This window comes from Brachyistius frenatus, unplaced genomic scaffold (assembly GCF_029030835.1).
Source record: "Brachyistius frenatus isolate BFR_SWC_R1_liver_20210118 unplaced genomic scaffold, ASM2903083v1 Contig_70, whole genome shotgun sequence".
NCBI lineage: Eukaryota > Metazoa > Chordata > Actinopteri > Embiotocidae > Brachyistius > Brachyistius frenatus.
Window position 1 is genome coordinate 1,380,948 of NW_027210669.1, and position 14,814 is coordinate 1,395,761.

Sequence of the window (14,814 nt, forward strand, 5' to 3'; positions counted from 1 at the left end):
AACATTTTTTATAAAAAAAGTCAATGGCAGCTCTCAGCGGCGGTGTCTCCTCACATTTTAGGGACCCCCGAGGGCACCTTTAATAAAGGCTCTATCCCTTATAGTCAGAGGCTTCCGCCGCGGTGGTGTCTTGTATATTTTTAAGCTCCTTTATTATGTTTTATGTGTATGGCTGTATTCCCATATGCTACATTCAGGCGGCCACATGGACCAAATAAATAAAATTAACTGTCAAAAATGTATGTGGTGTGTTGATACAGCTTTTTAAAAAGCTCATCTACAGCAGCGCCAATTCCCCCAATAATTAGTGTCTCCACAAAACTTCCACTCTAAATAAGAAGTCCTTCTTGATAAACACATCATATGGGGTTGTTGTCATTGCAACATTATCTGCAAATGTGTTGGGAGAGTTGTGAAACTATCTCAGTCGATGTGTTTATAGGCAGATTTGCGAGTTTGTGCAGTACGTAGACTCATTTTGAAATATGCGTGTTCAGATTTACAGGTGTGTGAAGATCCGTAATATGTACACAAAACTGTCGATTCAAATCCGATGTTCAGTGTGTGCACTCAGACATGGAGCTTCATGAAAGTTGCGACGATGCCAGCGAGCAAACGCTCTGGATTTGAAGCCGGAGTCGGGGAGGTCTGTTATCGTAAACTCGGCAGGCAACATACAGTGAATCTACAAGATTTCTAAGGTAAAAGCGTAAAAATAAAGTTGTGGGCACTGACCGAAAAAACACGTTCAGAGACTGAAAGGAAAACTGCAGAGTTGGGTGTGAGCAAAACATTTCACCTTAAACATATTCATTTCACCAATTTGCGCATATAGACAATTGAAGTAGAGCAGCTGTGTGAATGATTCCATTCACTGGCCACAACTACAGATAGAGTGAAAACAGACTCGGCCATAAAGAGACACCATTTTTTTTTCTCCACCACTGTTCAACTCCTCTGTGAACAAAAACTGCCAGAGAACAATGTTTGTGCGATGCTAAACTTCTACAAATAGTTTTAAGCCTTCAAATTTTGAGCTCAACAACTTGTGTCTTGTAGAAAGACGGCGAACCCCTGCCAGCTGCCTCGCCGACAATACCCGGATCAAAGCATCAGCTGATGCCCTAAACTGTAAACAGAACAATATAAACATGTAAATTGTGTTTCATGGCGGCTCTTCGCTCCACCCAGGAGGCCGCTGCACTGTAAAACCCAAGCCATGCAGCAGCAATGCCTCTTACTGTTGACATCACTCCGCCTCTTCTTAAATGACACACTGCGGATTTGGAGGCAAAGAAGTTTTATTATTGCCACCCGAGCATCCCCGACGCCTCGAATCTTGCGTCACATTAAAAATTTATCCAGCAGGCTTTCTGTGTGGATAATAAAAAGATAGACACACACACACACACACACACACTAAATCTAAAGGCCTGTCTCTTTTCCACTGTGTTGTTAGCGACATCGTAACACTTTGGCTGTTTTTTTTATGCGCTTGTTGACGTTGTTTACGTTTGTTACTAACTCACGACTGTACACAGGACCGTTAGATGGTCGGGAGGTCAAACGCAGATTTTTGTGTCTGTTTGTAGATGGTTTTAATTCAAAGACTGTTATTGGGAGAAAACTAAAAAGTGTGTGTGTGTGTGTGTGTGTGTGTGTGTGTGTGTGTGTGTGTGTGTGTGTGTGTGTGTGTGTGTGTGTGTGTCTATCTTTTTATTATCCACACAGAAAGCCTGTGTGTGTCTGCTCTGGCAAAATAGCTCAATAAATAAAAGTAGTTTCTTTTCTATAATCAGGTGAATGACTGTTTTTTATATTTATATTTACACCTGGAAACTTCTGGCCTCTTTTATCTGTAGTGGTTATCTATTCTGTTCTTGCATATGTTGTGTGTGTGTGTGTGTGTGTGTGTGTGTGTGTGTGTGTGTGTGTGTGTGTGTGTGTGTGTGTGTGTGTGTGTGTGTGCGAGCGTGAGTAGGCAGACTCCTCTGATTATCCCACTGTCCACTGCTTGTCGGGGACCACTTTGTGACCGTTGCCGTGGGCGACCAGATGGCTAATTGAGCACTATGTCATGTCACCTCCCTTCGCTGGGGACTGAGCCAATCAGCACAGGCCAGACTTCTCAACTGCCGCCCCCACAGACATCACACAGTCCCATCTTGACAGAGTCCAGCTTTAGGGGCCCAGAGGGATTGTTTAGAAGGCTCACAGAGAGAGAGCCTTGTTACAAGTGATACAGCATCAAACCACTGGCTTATTTACATTCTGTCAACCTGAGTGCTTGGAGGAGTGTGTGTGTGTGTGTGTGTGTGTGTGTGTGTGTGTGTGTGTTAGACTCACTTCTCTGCAGTTTAATGGTGAAAATTGATGTCAAGTTCCATATATTTACGACGCTGCTATTGGCAGACAACGTCCGCTGTGTTAGATTCACGGCTAGATTACAGATGTTGCTAACTAACTTGGCTCTGCATCCCTTGGCAGCACATCAAAAATATATTGCACTTGTTACAAATAGCCATAAGCGCATAAAAAATGCCTGCGTGGTGCCAGAAAGGTTGTTGTTTATTGGATTGCTGAATGCTACGAGCTAGATTGCGAATGGACAAAGAGTGATGGTGCATTTTTTTAAGGGTTCATTTTACTTTAAAGGAGCAGTGTGTAGGATTTAGTGGCATCTAGTGGTGAGGTTGTAGATGGCAACCAAACTCGAATGGCGCTCTCTCGAAACAAGTGTTTGGTTTGTCCCATAAAAGTGGATGTATCTTCCGGGTCTGAAATATGAGGCCAATGTAAAAGTGCCATGAAGTGCAACACCACCGAGGGCCACTAGGGGTTGGCTCCAAAAAGCCTTCGGCTCCATAATCTTCCATTGAACTTTGCTAATGCAATACAAAAATAAATAAAACATTTTTTATTGTTATTTTGGTGTTGTTAGCTAAAGTCACTCCTTTTCATTAGTTTTATTGCGCCCCATCTAAAAATAATACCGCCATTGATTATAAATTAGGCCTCAAAAAGTTGTGTTTTGGGTGCCTGTCTGTTTGATTGACAGGCCTGTTGTCTAGTCAGGTTTCCGCTATCGGTGGGATGGACGCATTGTTGCTGGCTGAGTCAGATCGTCCACATGCCAAATATGGTCACTCCCTGCTCCAAACTTTTCTGAACTGGCAACAAGGCAGTTCACAAACTAGTGGTTGACGTCACTATTGGTGGCCGCTTGGTGATGTTTCTGGGAAACTTAATGAAACTAAGCCGTCATTAATACACCCATGCTGTCCCTGAAAAGACGAGTCAAAATGTCTGCCACGAAAGGAATCCAAAGATACAAAGGGTTCATTTAAAGGTAATGAAAACATGATTCTTCGTTAGAGGTGATTATACACTAATGAAAACATAATCATGATTATTATTTTCAACCTCTGCCAGTAGATCCCCTTTAATCCTGCACACTGGTCCTTTAATCCTTACAGTTCTCATTCATAATTAGTAAGTTGGCAGTTTTAGGCTAATTAAAAGTGGGGATGCTTTAAAAACTAACGCCAAGAAAAGTTTTAATTACTGAGAATCTAACGCTCTCAAGTGCCTGAAACTTGTGCACAGGATTGTACAACAGCAAAATAAGAGAGTCATCACATGCAGGAAATTATATTAATTGAAGTATGTTTAGTAGTATTATTAAAAATATGAGTAGAAATTGTTACAGCTTCGTACACATCAAATTCATTAACGTTGATGCTGATTAATGTAATAGCAAAGAACTGTAGTATTTCTGTCTTCTCAACAGTTCATCACAGCTCTAAACCTAAAGATCTAATTTATAACTTGAGTAACTTGAAAAGTGGATCACATAAAACGTGGGATTCGAAAGTATTTGATAAGTATGGACTTGATGCATGAAATTCCTACCGAATTTGGATTCAAGAAAATACTATTTAACCCTCAAACCCAACAAATGAGCATAAAGCAGTCTGACTGCCAACTTGTAGTCTGTGACATCAGCCTAAAACAGCTGCGATAATACAAAGATATTCCAGGATTAAACACTGCGGGATGAAAGCTGTCTGGTGTGGTTGACAAATTTATACGATCCTGCAATATAAATGGTCCTAATTGGAGTTTTAAGTCAAAGTAATCGACTCTCAAGAATTTAAATTTATGGAGATGGATTTATAATTTCAACTGTACTTTTTAGATGATTGTAAAAGTTCTCCATAATGGCCTTTAATTTCACGTTATCATCGTTTTAGAATATGAGGCTTTAAACCACATCCATTTGGTTCATTTTCCAGAATAATAGCGCCATTTATTAATTCTTTACTGTAAAGCAAAGATTATTATTGCACATGTGAACACTATTAATGAGTTTGACATAATGAGTCCACACATAGAGCAAAGACATATTCAGAATTAGCTGTCTTCGTAAATTAACTGATTTTTTTCCCCCCATTCTCCGTGGAGTGATACGTGGACCTGAGATGAGGCGTCAGCAAACGGTGGAAATGTCACTTCAATTAAAAGTGGTTTCAATTAAAGTTATTTTACCTTGCTTGATGATGGAGCTTGGAGGTAGTGAAGATAAAATCTTTAAGATATTGCGAAGACTCTGGCAGAAAATTGAACCCCTAGAATTGAAGCTAATTGAATTTGAGGATGATAAGGTTGAATGTGGGACCAAGAGGAGAGGAGGGAAATGAGCGAGGAGGACTTCTAATTTACATGGACAAAGATGAAGCGAGGACGGAGTGTAAAACCCAGTTTGGACAGATACGGTACATGCAGGCCTGAGCCTCTCAGAATACCTTATCTTTGACTTTGCCACCGAGTGACCATGTGACAAAGTCATGACTAAATAAACAGCAGCTTGTATAATCATACTGTTCTGCTTTATTGATGCCCACGGGAAAATACTCTCCACGAGGAGGTCAGAGCAGAGGTTCAAGAGCAGCAATCATGAAGCTGATGGGGCTTCAGTGTCTTGCTTAAGGGTACTTCAGTAGTTTGAAAGCGTACATAATGCAGGTCCAGGAATCCGTGTTTTCAGGCCGAAGGACAGCCTTTTCAGTCATGTGAATAACTGTGGAAGAAAAAGCTCAGATCACATCTGGTGTTAGTGCCATCTTAATCAAAAAACATTTTCACTTTTCAAATCCGAAAATCCAGCATTATGGGATGTCGGCTGGGGATTTGACACTCGATGGAAGCTGGACACCTTTAGGGATAAATTCTACATGCATATGGCAGTAATACAGATGAATGCAAACTTGATTCATTGATTTATTACCAATTATGTGCTGATTAAATAATTCATTGCTATTCATCTTTATTGTATGAACATAATTGATTGTTTGAATAATCTGAGCATTTTAATGTACATATAACGAGTTTTGCTTTTGTAATGTTGTAATAACAGTGAAATAGACTCAACATCTTTGGCCCATAGATTATTTTGAATCTGATTTTGCCTATTGTGATATGTTTTAATAGAGCATAACTGACACTGGATTTTTGGGGCCGATATGGAAATAAGGAAGTCCAAAATTAAACTACTAAATCTAAATGACCTAAAGCTTTTTTCTTCGCATTATGTTCTGTTAAAAAGAACATTTCAATATCAGTGCATATCGGACAACATACACGCTGATCAGACAATATTGGCTGATAAAATCAGTTAGGCTCTAATATTCATATTATACTTCAATACTTTGGCATGATTATGAAATAGATTGCATCCTCCATGGTGTCATAAAATGTGTTTATATTTGGCTTGGTGAACCACCGCAGAAACCCCCGAGATACCTGGTTTCCCGTGAATCCGGCTGGAATCCACTGAGGGTTAAAGATAGAAACGAATTATTTAAAGATATTACAGCTGCAGGTGAAAGTGAGATGGTGACGCTGCCACCATTACATTCTTTGGGAAAAACCCATTTCCTCGCTGATCTTCCTGTGTCTCCCTCCCTCCGGTAGATTTCCCTCGACTGGAGCCGTGGTCGGAGAGCGCCTCCCCGTCCGACGCTTCCCTCTTCATGGACGGATTCCTCTACATCTCTACATCTGGCCCTGCCAGGGCCACGTTGGATCGGCGCGGAAGAGACGGTGAGCGTAAATGCCGTTTTGCGAGCCCCCTATCCCCCTCCCTCCCCCCTCCCTCCCGGGCAAGGCCAATCAATCCATCAATCCATTTGCAAGCAATTTAAACTGCGTGTTTGTCAGAGGTCCACTCCACTAAAGCGCTGATCGATCAATCAGTGTCAGTCTGTCAGCTGTCAAACTGCCAATCGTTTAATCCGTACAGCAAACAGTCCAGTCAAAACGATCAATGAATCTGTCTTTCAAATGTGTTCCGCGTCGGTCCTGCAGGACTTCTTGTCTGAGAGGAGTACGTTAGACGACCCAGCGGTGAACGCTCTGCGGAGGCACGAGGCTCACGGGGGTCAGTCGACAGAAAAAAAAAAAATCAAATGCAAGAACAACTCCTTTCTAAACATACTTTAGACGCCTCCTCCAAAACTTCTTCCTTTGTCTTCGAAGGCAGTTTGAAACTTTTAATCAGGTTTTATTTCCCACCCAAACTCCTCAGCTGCTGGTGCTGCTGCACCTCCTGCTCTGCAATGGTCCCACTCCTCCAAACAGCTGCAGCGTTCCTGGGGGCCCGCGGGTAATTAGGAGAAGGAGCCAGCTTTGGGGTACTGCCTCCGGGGGATGAGGGTTACTGGGATAATGGAGGAGTGAGTTGAGGGGGATGGCGGAGAAACGCTACCTACCACCGGATTAAGTCTCCAACTCTGTTTCCATCACTCGGCTCACGCTCCGCTCTCATTGGCGGTCGTACGAACCGGCTCATGAGCACGACTGAAGTCTGGGAAATTGCCCCTTAAGAGGAGATGGGAGAAAAATTCATCTCGTGGAAATCTCATTTTCGGAACAAATGAAATTAATTTTCACTTCATTTGTTAAAGGATAATTCCAAATGTTTTGCGTGTATATCTCAGCTCTTCATTTGATCGTTTTTGTCCATTATTTACTGTATATTGGGTTTGATAAAATTGTACTCACTGGGAACATTGGGATCTCAACAGAATAACGATGGGCTAAGAAACCTGAAATAAGTTTGACATTTTCAAACACTAACCTCTCACATAATGTAAAAAAAAACCATAGAAACGGTTATTTGCAGTTCCTGGTAAATAGTCCCGTGAACTTTACGTCCCGTCGGTGCGCCGTGCTACAATCCTGTGAGACGGCTGATTGGACGGATCAGAAAGCCCCGGGAGCACACAAAGACGTTTTTGGTTACCTGGTAAGCGATCCACTCTGTTTACCAGCTGTTTGATCTTGTGCTAGCAGGTAGGAAACAGGGTTTGGTCAGAGTGTTTTTGCTGTAAACGGCCTGCTTTGCCTGAAAATGCTACGAGAGCCGTGGGACTCAACCAAAACAGCGAAGTTTCAGAACCAAAACGCTTCGGAGAGTTGAGGGTATATTCCACGGTAAATTCAGCCAGTGTGATATAAATGATTCATTAGAGCAGCTTTAAGTAAGCATTCCTAACTTCTAAAAGAAACAGACCTGTTTGTGTATAAACCCTGTCGGAGAGACAGCATGTGATTTGTTCCTCCTCCTACAGTAAATATTTGAAATGACGTGATGCTTACAGGTGTCCATTTTGTTGAGGGCCATTCAAGTGAGCGTTGTGCATTTTGTACTGCTCACAGACACCACGCCCACCCGAGGCAGTCTCCCTTCACATAAGTGCTCGTAATATTTCGGCCGATAAATACCTTGTTATTTCATCTATTATGGAGAGCCGTACGAGTTTGGCTTTTGTGCTTTAATGGCGCTTTAACTGCAGCTGCAGCTGCTGAAAAATTCAGAGGGGTCGGGTTTAAAAACTCAATGTGCTCCAACTTCTTCAATCACAAGGAAGCGCTGTCAGGACTTTGTGAGCACGGAGGGATGAGGTATTTTTGAATGTACTCCAGGATGCCTTTCGCTTCCAGGCTAATGGTTTGATGGTCTATAGATGTGCCCAAGTTCTTAATAATTCATGGGTTGTGCTGAGGGCTTAATAAAAGCACTCTGCCACAGTGTCTTAAACTTCACCTTTTTTTTTTTTTTTTTACTTTGGTCTGGAGACGACATCCAATCGGCTTTTGTGCTTCATCTAACTAAATTCAGAGTATGACGTAAATTAATTTGGCAAGCAATTCTGGTAATGGCTTTGACAGAGGCGGCGGCATGGAGGATCGTTGTGCCGGTCCTTTGAAATGGAATAAAATATCATCCTATTTAGCATTTACGAGCAGCGTGTTCGGTCTCGTAAGAACTGAATTAGAATGAGAAAAACAAGTTGTCCTTGTTGCTAAAAATTTGTCAAGCTGTTTGTTGCTGCTGCACTTTATTTACTTGTTTCCTGTCTTGCGTTGTGCTCCTCTCCATATCGGGTTTATACAGTTGATTCCCGCACAAATGAAGTCTGACTCATGCTACTCCTACATGTACGAGTGTGTACTCTCTGTGTGTGTTGGTGCCGGTCTTGTGGAGGACAGTAGGCAGTCACTGTCTGGAATGGTGAGTGGCAGCGGGGAAATGGTCGCCCTAATTTCTGATTAGTTTTGTCTTTTCCTCATCAGCGGCCGCTCGGCTTTGGCCGGGCAACGTAACCGCCAGAGAGAGAGAGGAGGGAGGGAGGGAGGAGGGGGGAGGGTGTGGATGGACGAGAGAGAAAGAGAGAGTGAGAGAGAGAGAGAGAAGGAAGCAGAATAATGTTAACTCGTTTATTGAGGACACAAATCTGAGGCCATATGAACAATTCAATGAGTTGCAGTCAGGTTTTTGGACAATGAACCAAATCTTCTTCATGGTTTGTATTTAAAAAATGAGTTGTCAGCAAATGTTACATTTTTCAAGTGGTCACATCTACGCTCTTCTGTTTTATAGTTTAAGAGGAGGACACAAAGCCTATAAAAACAATTTGACTTCATCTAATATTCGGCTTGGAGTGTTTTTGTTGATACTGTGCTCTTGCCTGCCTAAATGAATGAGTAGTGCTGCTGCTCCAGCCAGAAATACATGGCAGATAGTGTTTTTTTTTACTTTATCTTATGCCATATCTGTCCATTCCTCCCTGTAATGAAGTGGGCTGTAATTCTGGCACAGACAGATCGTTCAGATCCCTTCAGTTTCTCGATTTCCATTTCTAGCCCCCCTGACAAGCTGTCCAGCAGATGTCTTCATCGCAGATATTTTAGGCTGATGGCAAGATAGGCAGAAGATTGGTGGACGGGGTAGAGGTGGGAGAGTGAGCGAAGGGAAGAGGGTGATGCGGTGGAAAAGGGGCACAGCCTGCTATTTCGATGGATGCTGAAATGGGTGTCTGTGCGATGGCGATAAAAAAAAAAAAAGAGAAGTTTAGGGGGACATTGGGTGAATCTGGCGGAGTGCAGCTAGAAATAAAGCTTGATACACAATCAGAGTCAAAACTTTTTAAATAAACATGTTCTACAACTCAGTCGTTGCACAATACGACGGTGTAATTGCTCCATTGATGACTTGATCTGTCTCATCAACCTGCTCATCTTGCAAACTTGGAGCATTCAGCTCATTTTACCAATTGGTGAAAAGCAAAAGGAGTTGAGGGGAGAGAAAAACGGAACAAACAAAAAAACACAGCTGAAAAAGCGAGAGAGGAGGTTCCTCATTGTAGATTTGGAGGCTTTTCTGCAAATGGAAAAACAAGCCAGGCGGGGAGCTCTCTCGGTGTACAAGCTAATTGGCCCAATTTGAGCTGGTGGAGGAACGTACCGCGGTTGGCTTCCGCTAGCGTCGTCTCTGGCGGCTGGTTGGACTCCCGTGGAGAGCGGCTGGGCCACGGGGCCGTCGCTGTGTGTGGGGGAACAGCTGGCAATGGACGCAGCTGCTTGATTGTAAATCAAGCACCATTGTTCCCACTATTGCACTGGTGCTAGTGGTATCCCACTCGCTAAGGAAACGCCGATCCCCAAACAAAGAAGCGAGAGAGGATGCTCGTGACTGGGTAATGTGCGGAGTTTTGATGAAACCAGTTTCCCGGTGGAATATCTTCGAGCCATCCAAAGGAGCGTTCACTGCTGCGTCAGGAAGCAACTTGTGCCACAGATTTCAACATAGCTGAAGAATTCAAGTGAATCAGACTCGTTGCAGCTCTTCCACATTCACACCAGCAGTAGATGTGGTAATGGAGGCGTCGCACCTGTTGTCTATTCGCTGTCTTGAGACATCGATCTTCCTTCCTGCTGCTGTCTTTTTCTTAATCTGCCAAAATCCCTGACATGTTTATTCACAATTGACAAAATCAGGAACTCCATTTGTCAAATATTTTGTCTCGCTGCACCTTTTGGCTTCTCGTCTTTTCCCTCCCCTCCGTCTTTTGAGGCAAATTACGGCCCGAGCATCTGCGCGTGGTTGTGGTGGTGCCGGCCATTATTAGGATAATTCTTCAAAAAACGGATTATACGAGGAGGGACCCCGTCCATGTGTCCACACTGTCTGGACCCACGGTCCCACAGCAATTTGCTTCCAGGATTCACAGTGGACTTTTTAGTGTCTTTGTCCTTGGAGTGGCACGGAGAGGAAATTAAAACCGCTTTCTCCGTGTGCTCGATGTGGATGGAAAAGTTCGTCGGACGTTGTCTGTTCAAGGAGACGAGATGGAGATGCCACGTAGGCCAACTTCAGAATAAGATCTAATCATATTTCTAATGTCCCTTCATTTACATATTTCTAGGTCTTCACCCATTGGGACTTGACCTCGACCGGAGGTTCACAACCTTTATGGCCCTTGAGACAAACCGATGTCTTGTCACCGGGTGTCGGGCGTCCACTGGTTGATTGTTTCTTCATGATTATTGTTTTATTTGAATCATTTTTAGAGGCCTCATGAGCTAAGAGTACCTTTTGCTTTAATTGGCGCCACTTGGCAGCTACCTGCCAACTACGACTCCTCTTCATATATATATATATATATATATATATAGATGATATATATACAATTTGGGAACCGCTGCCGTACACGTTAGCTGTCTCCACAGTAGCACTTTACTTCAGCTCCCTAAAAACAACCCCAGGAAACCGTTAGTTAGCGAAATACTGTGTCATAGTACATTTTAAATGATCAACGAAATTGCAGGTTTTTAGCAGCTCGTGATAGAAACTGACTTCGGTTAGAAAATCAAGTGTGCCTCTTCAGAAAATGATTGTGTGGAGGTTTCACACGGTACAACGGAGACTAATCGGTTATTACCCAATTTGAGGAAGGACAACAGCATTACTGGGAAATGGAGCACAAAACAAGAACTTAACTCTCCTTTGCTGTGCGAATGATGGACATGACATTTTCTGCAAAACCTCGTATTTGAAACAAAAAGTGCTTCACAATCTTTTCCATCACCAAGACGACACTGTGTCCAGTCAGCGATTGGATTGGTAATGGCTTTAAATACCAAAGTCTATCTCGGTCTATCCCACACATACCTGAAAAAACAACAACCTCGCTCAGTTTCAAACACAGGCGATGAATCTTCAGCTGCTCGAATGTTTTTTTTTTTATTTTTCTTGAATTGAAGTGGGGTCAGAGGGACAGTATTTTTTTAAATGCCACAGTAAACATCATTTTTGCGGTTTTATGGCTGTTTGCCGAATCCTGTCTAAATTGTTTCTTTAAAAAAACCAGAAACGAACCAACAGAAAACACAAAGAAGAGTCAGATAGAACCATAAAGAGAGGCAGTGCAAGGGTGAAAAGAGCAAAACTGACATCCTCCTTTCCCATGCTTATCACATCTTTTTTCTTTTAACAGCCAGTTGTAGACACTTCCTTTTTATTGGAACTATATCTGTTCCTTCAGAAACATCACACAGTTGGCAGAGGAATGCAACATTAGCATATTCATGAGATGAATACAGTGGAAACTTTGGAGTCGCAAGCGACAGGGGGTGTTGGGTGGGATGCTGCTTGTGTGTGTGTGTGTGTGTGTGTGTGTGTGTGCGTGTGCGCGCGTGCGCGTGTTTGTTGCGGAACAAAAAAAACAGATGGCACGGTGACTTTGAAAATCCAAAATTAGGTAGGTTTTCATGAACTTCATGCTCATTGGCTATGTAAATTGCACAGTCAGACAGTCATGAAAGACAATGTTGTGTGTTTTCCAGCTTTTCCACCGAGATCATGTTTGTTGATTGAAATCTGCTCGGTACTTGGAGTCTCTTAACAGTTTTAATTTTGTGTGTGTGTGTGTGTGTGTGTGTGTGTGTGTGTGTGTGCGCCCTCCCGTACTGTATATATTTACTGAAAAGTGACATCCCGTCGTCTCTTCACACGAGTTGGTCTGATTAGAATCGTAAAGTTTCCAGGCTGACTCGAATCTGTCGTTCAGCAGATAAATGTTGTCCTCCCGCATGCCAAAACATCTTTAGATCATTTGGAAACGCTGCCAGTCCCACTTTGGACTCCACTTTCACTAATTAACCCACGGATGCTCTTTTTTTCTTTACGGTTTAATTTTGGGAGGATTTTGGCTTGAAATTCTGGCCTTCAGGTGCCGGTGTTGTCTTTACATCTGATTGGTTTGGCTTTGGATAAAAACAAAAAAAAATTCGGTTTACGACTTCAGTGCGCTCTGAAGAAAAAGAAGAAAAGCTCACTCCACAGTGTGAGAGAGACCTATGACACTGCCACATGTGTGAAAGTGTCTTATCTCTGAACTTTTAAACGATTTCTCGGTAGTGCTGTCTCAGCTCGCAGAAAGTCATTAGCTGTGTTAAATAGGGTTGGAGTCGGGCTAATTGTTCACAAACCAATCTCTCAAATTGCAGCCTCTAATTAATTGCTGTTTTCTGACTCTCCAAATAATAGCCAGTTTGTTCAATTTTATCAGCATGTACATGTGTGGTTCTGCTGAAGTAATCCAATAAAGGCACTCGACATATTGAGGGGCGCATCGGGAACAAGAGCTACGTCTTGTGTGAAGTTAGCGCGTTGGCGTTATTGGACAGAGGAGGCCGTCTCTTGTGTCCAACTACGTAATGAGAGTCTGGAAATGTCTCCTTCAGTCTAATGTCAGCCAAAGTTAACAAACCGCGCGTTGCAATGACGTACGATGACACAGCACAAACATGGGTTCCCTCATATGTAGTCTAAGTGGGCCTCTTTACCATTTTAATTGTTAGGATCATTGGTAATAAAGTCTTTTAAATGCATTTAGGAAAGTTCAGCCCTTGTTTGTTTTTTGTTTTTTAACATATTGTATTAAGTTTTTCCAACACTATTTCCAATCGTTCTTAGGTTCACTACCTTTAACTGTCCTTTTCGTAGCCTAATCAGCTGGTCTTTGTTTGTCCTACCTATCGGGATGCCAGATCGGCAAAAGTGTTTGTGATAAATGGCTGATTTTGTTGTTAAAGCTGTATGTCCATCGAAGTGACTGTTCTCGGGACAGCGCTTTTCTAACGTGTGGATGATCGTGTTCCAGACATGGCGCGCCGTTGGTGCACGTTGGAGGGCGGCTTCCTGAGTTACTACGACAGCGAGCGAAGCCCTTCAGCCATCGGCAGGGTGGACGTCGCCGAAGTGGTCAGCCTGGCCGTCAGCAACACGGAGACCATGACCGGAGTTGGGTACGAACGCACACACACAACCAGCAGTTAGGGAAAATGCCTTATTTATTAAAAACACGAACTGTTGAAGCATCAGAAACAACTTTTTCGGAGCTTTTTAGGTGTCCAAGCACCAAGCAGTGCCGAGGCCCTGTTGTATCCATACGCTTCTTTATTCCTATTCGTGCTCGTGTTCGTGTTCGTATTTGTGTTCGTGTCGGTTTTTGTATTCGCGTCCATGTTCGTATTCGTGTTCGAGTCCATGTTCGTATTTTTATTCGTTTTTGTGTCCGTGTTCGTATTTGTATTAGTTTTTGTGTCCACGTTCGTATTTGTATTAGTTTTTGTGTCCCTGTTCGTATTTGTATTAGTTTTTGTGTCCATGTTCGTATTTGTATTCGTATTTGTGTCTGTATTCGTATTCATGGTCGTGTTTGTGTCCATATTCTTATTCATGTTCATGTTCGTGTCTATTTTTGTAATTGTGTTCTTATTCGTGTCCGTATTCGTGTTCGAGTCCGTGTTTGTATTCGTTTTTTGTATTCGTGTCCGTGTTTATATTCGTATTCATATTCATATTTGGGTCCATGTTCTTATTCGTATTCGTGTTCGAGTCCATGTTCGTGTTTGTATTCGTTTTTGTGTCCGTGTTCGTATTTGTATTCGTTTTTGTGTCCTTGTTCGTATTTGTATTAGTTTTTGTGTCCCTGTTCGTATTTGTATTAGTTTTTGTGTCCCTGTTCGTATTTGTATTAGTTTTTGTGTCCATGTTCGTATTTGTGTCTGTATTCGTATTCGTATTCATGTTCGTGTCTGTTTTTGTAATTGTGTTCTTATTCGTGTCCGTATTCGTGTTCGAGTCCGTGTTTGTATTCGTTTTTTGTATTCGTGTCCGTGTTTATATTCGTATTCATATTCGGGTCCATGTTCTTATTCGTATTCGTGTTCGAGTCCATGTTCGTGTTTGTATTCGTTTTTTGTATTCGTGTTCGTATTTGTATTCGTTTTTGTGTCCCTGTTCGTATTTGTATTAGTTTTTGTGTCCCTGTTTGTATTTGTATTAGTTTTTGTGTCCATGTTCGTATTTGTGTCTGTATTCGTATTCATGGTCGTGTTTGTGTCCATATTCTTATTCATGTTCATGTTCGTGTCTGTTTTTGTAATTGTGTTCTTATTCGTGTC

The 14,814-nt window shown here is 42.4% G+C and overlaps 1 protein-coding gene across 4 annotated transcripts in view; it reads left to right on the forward strand.

Moving 5' to 3' along the window:
* The window catches only part of arap2 (ArfGAP with RhoGAP domain, ankyrin repeat and PH domain 2), a 113,259-nt gene that overhangs the window by 60,992 nt on the left and 37,453 nt on the right, over positions 1-14,814 (forward strand). For all 4 annotated transcript variants that reach the window (XM_069707667.1, XM_069707665.1, XM_069707668.1 and 1 more), the window contains exons 15-16: positions 5,974-6,102; positions 13,509-13,653. In XM_069707667.1, the coding sequence (XP_069563768.1) occupies positions 5,974-6,102; positions 13,509-13,653 (274 nt within the window). The remainder of the gene's footprint in view (positions 1-5,973; positions 6,103-13,508; positions 13,654-14,814) is intronic.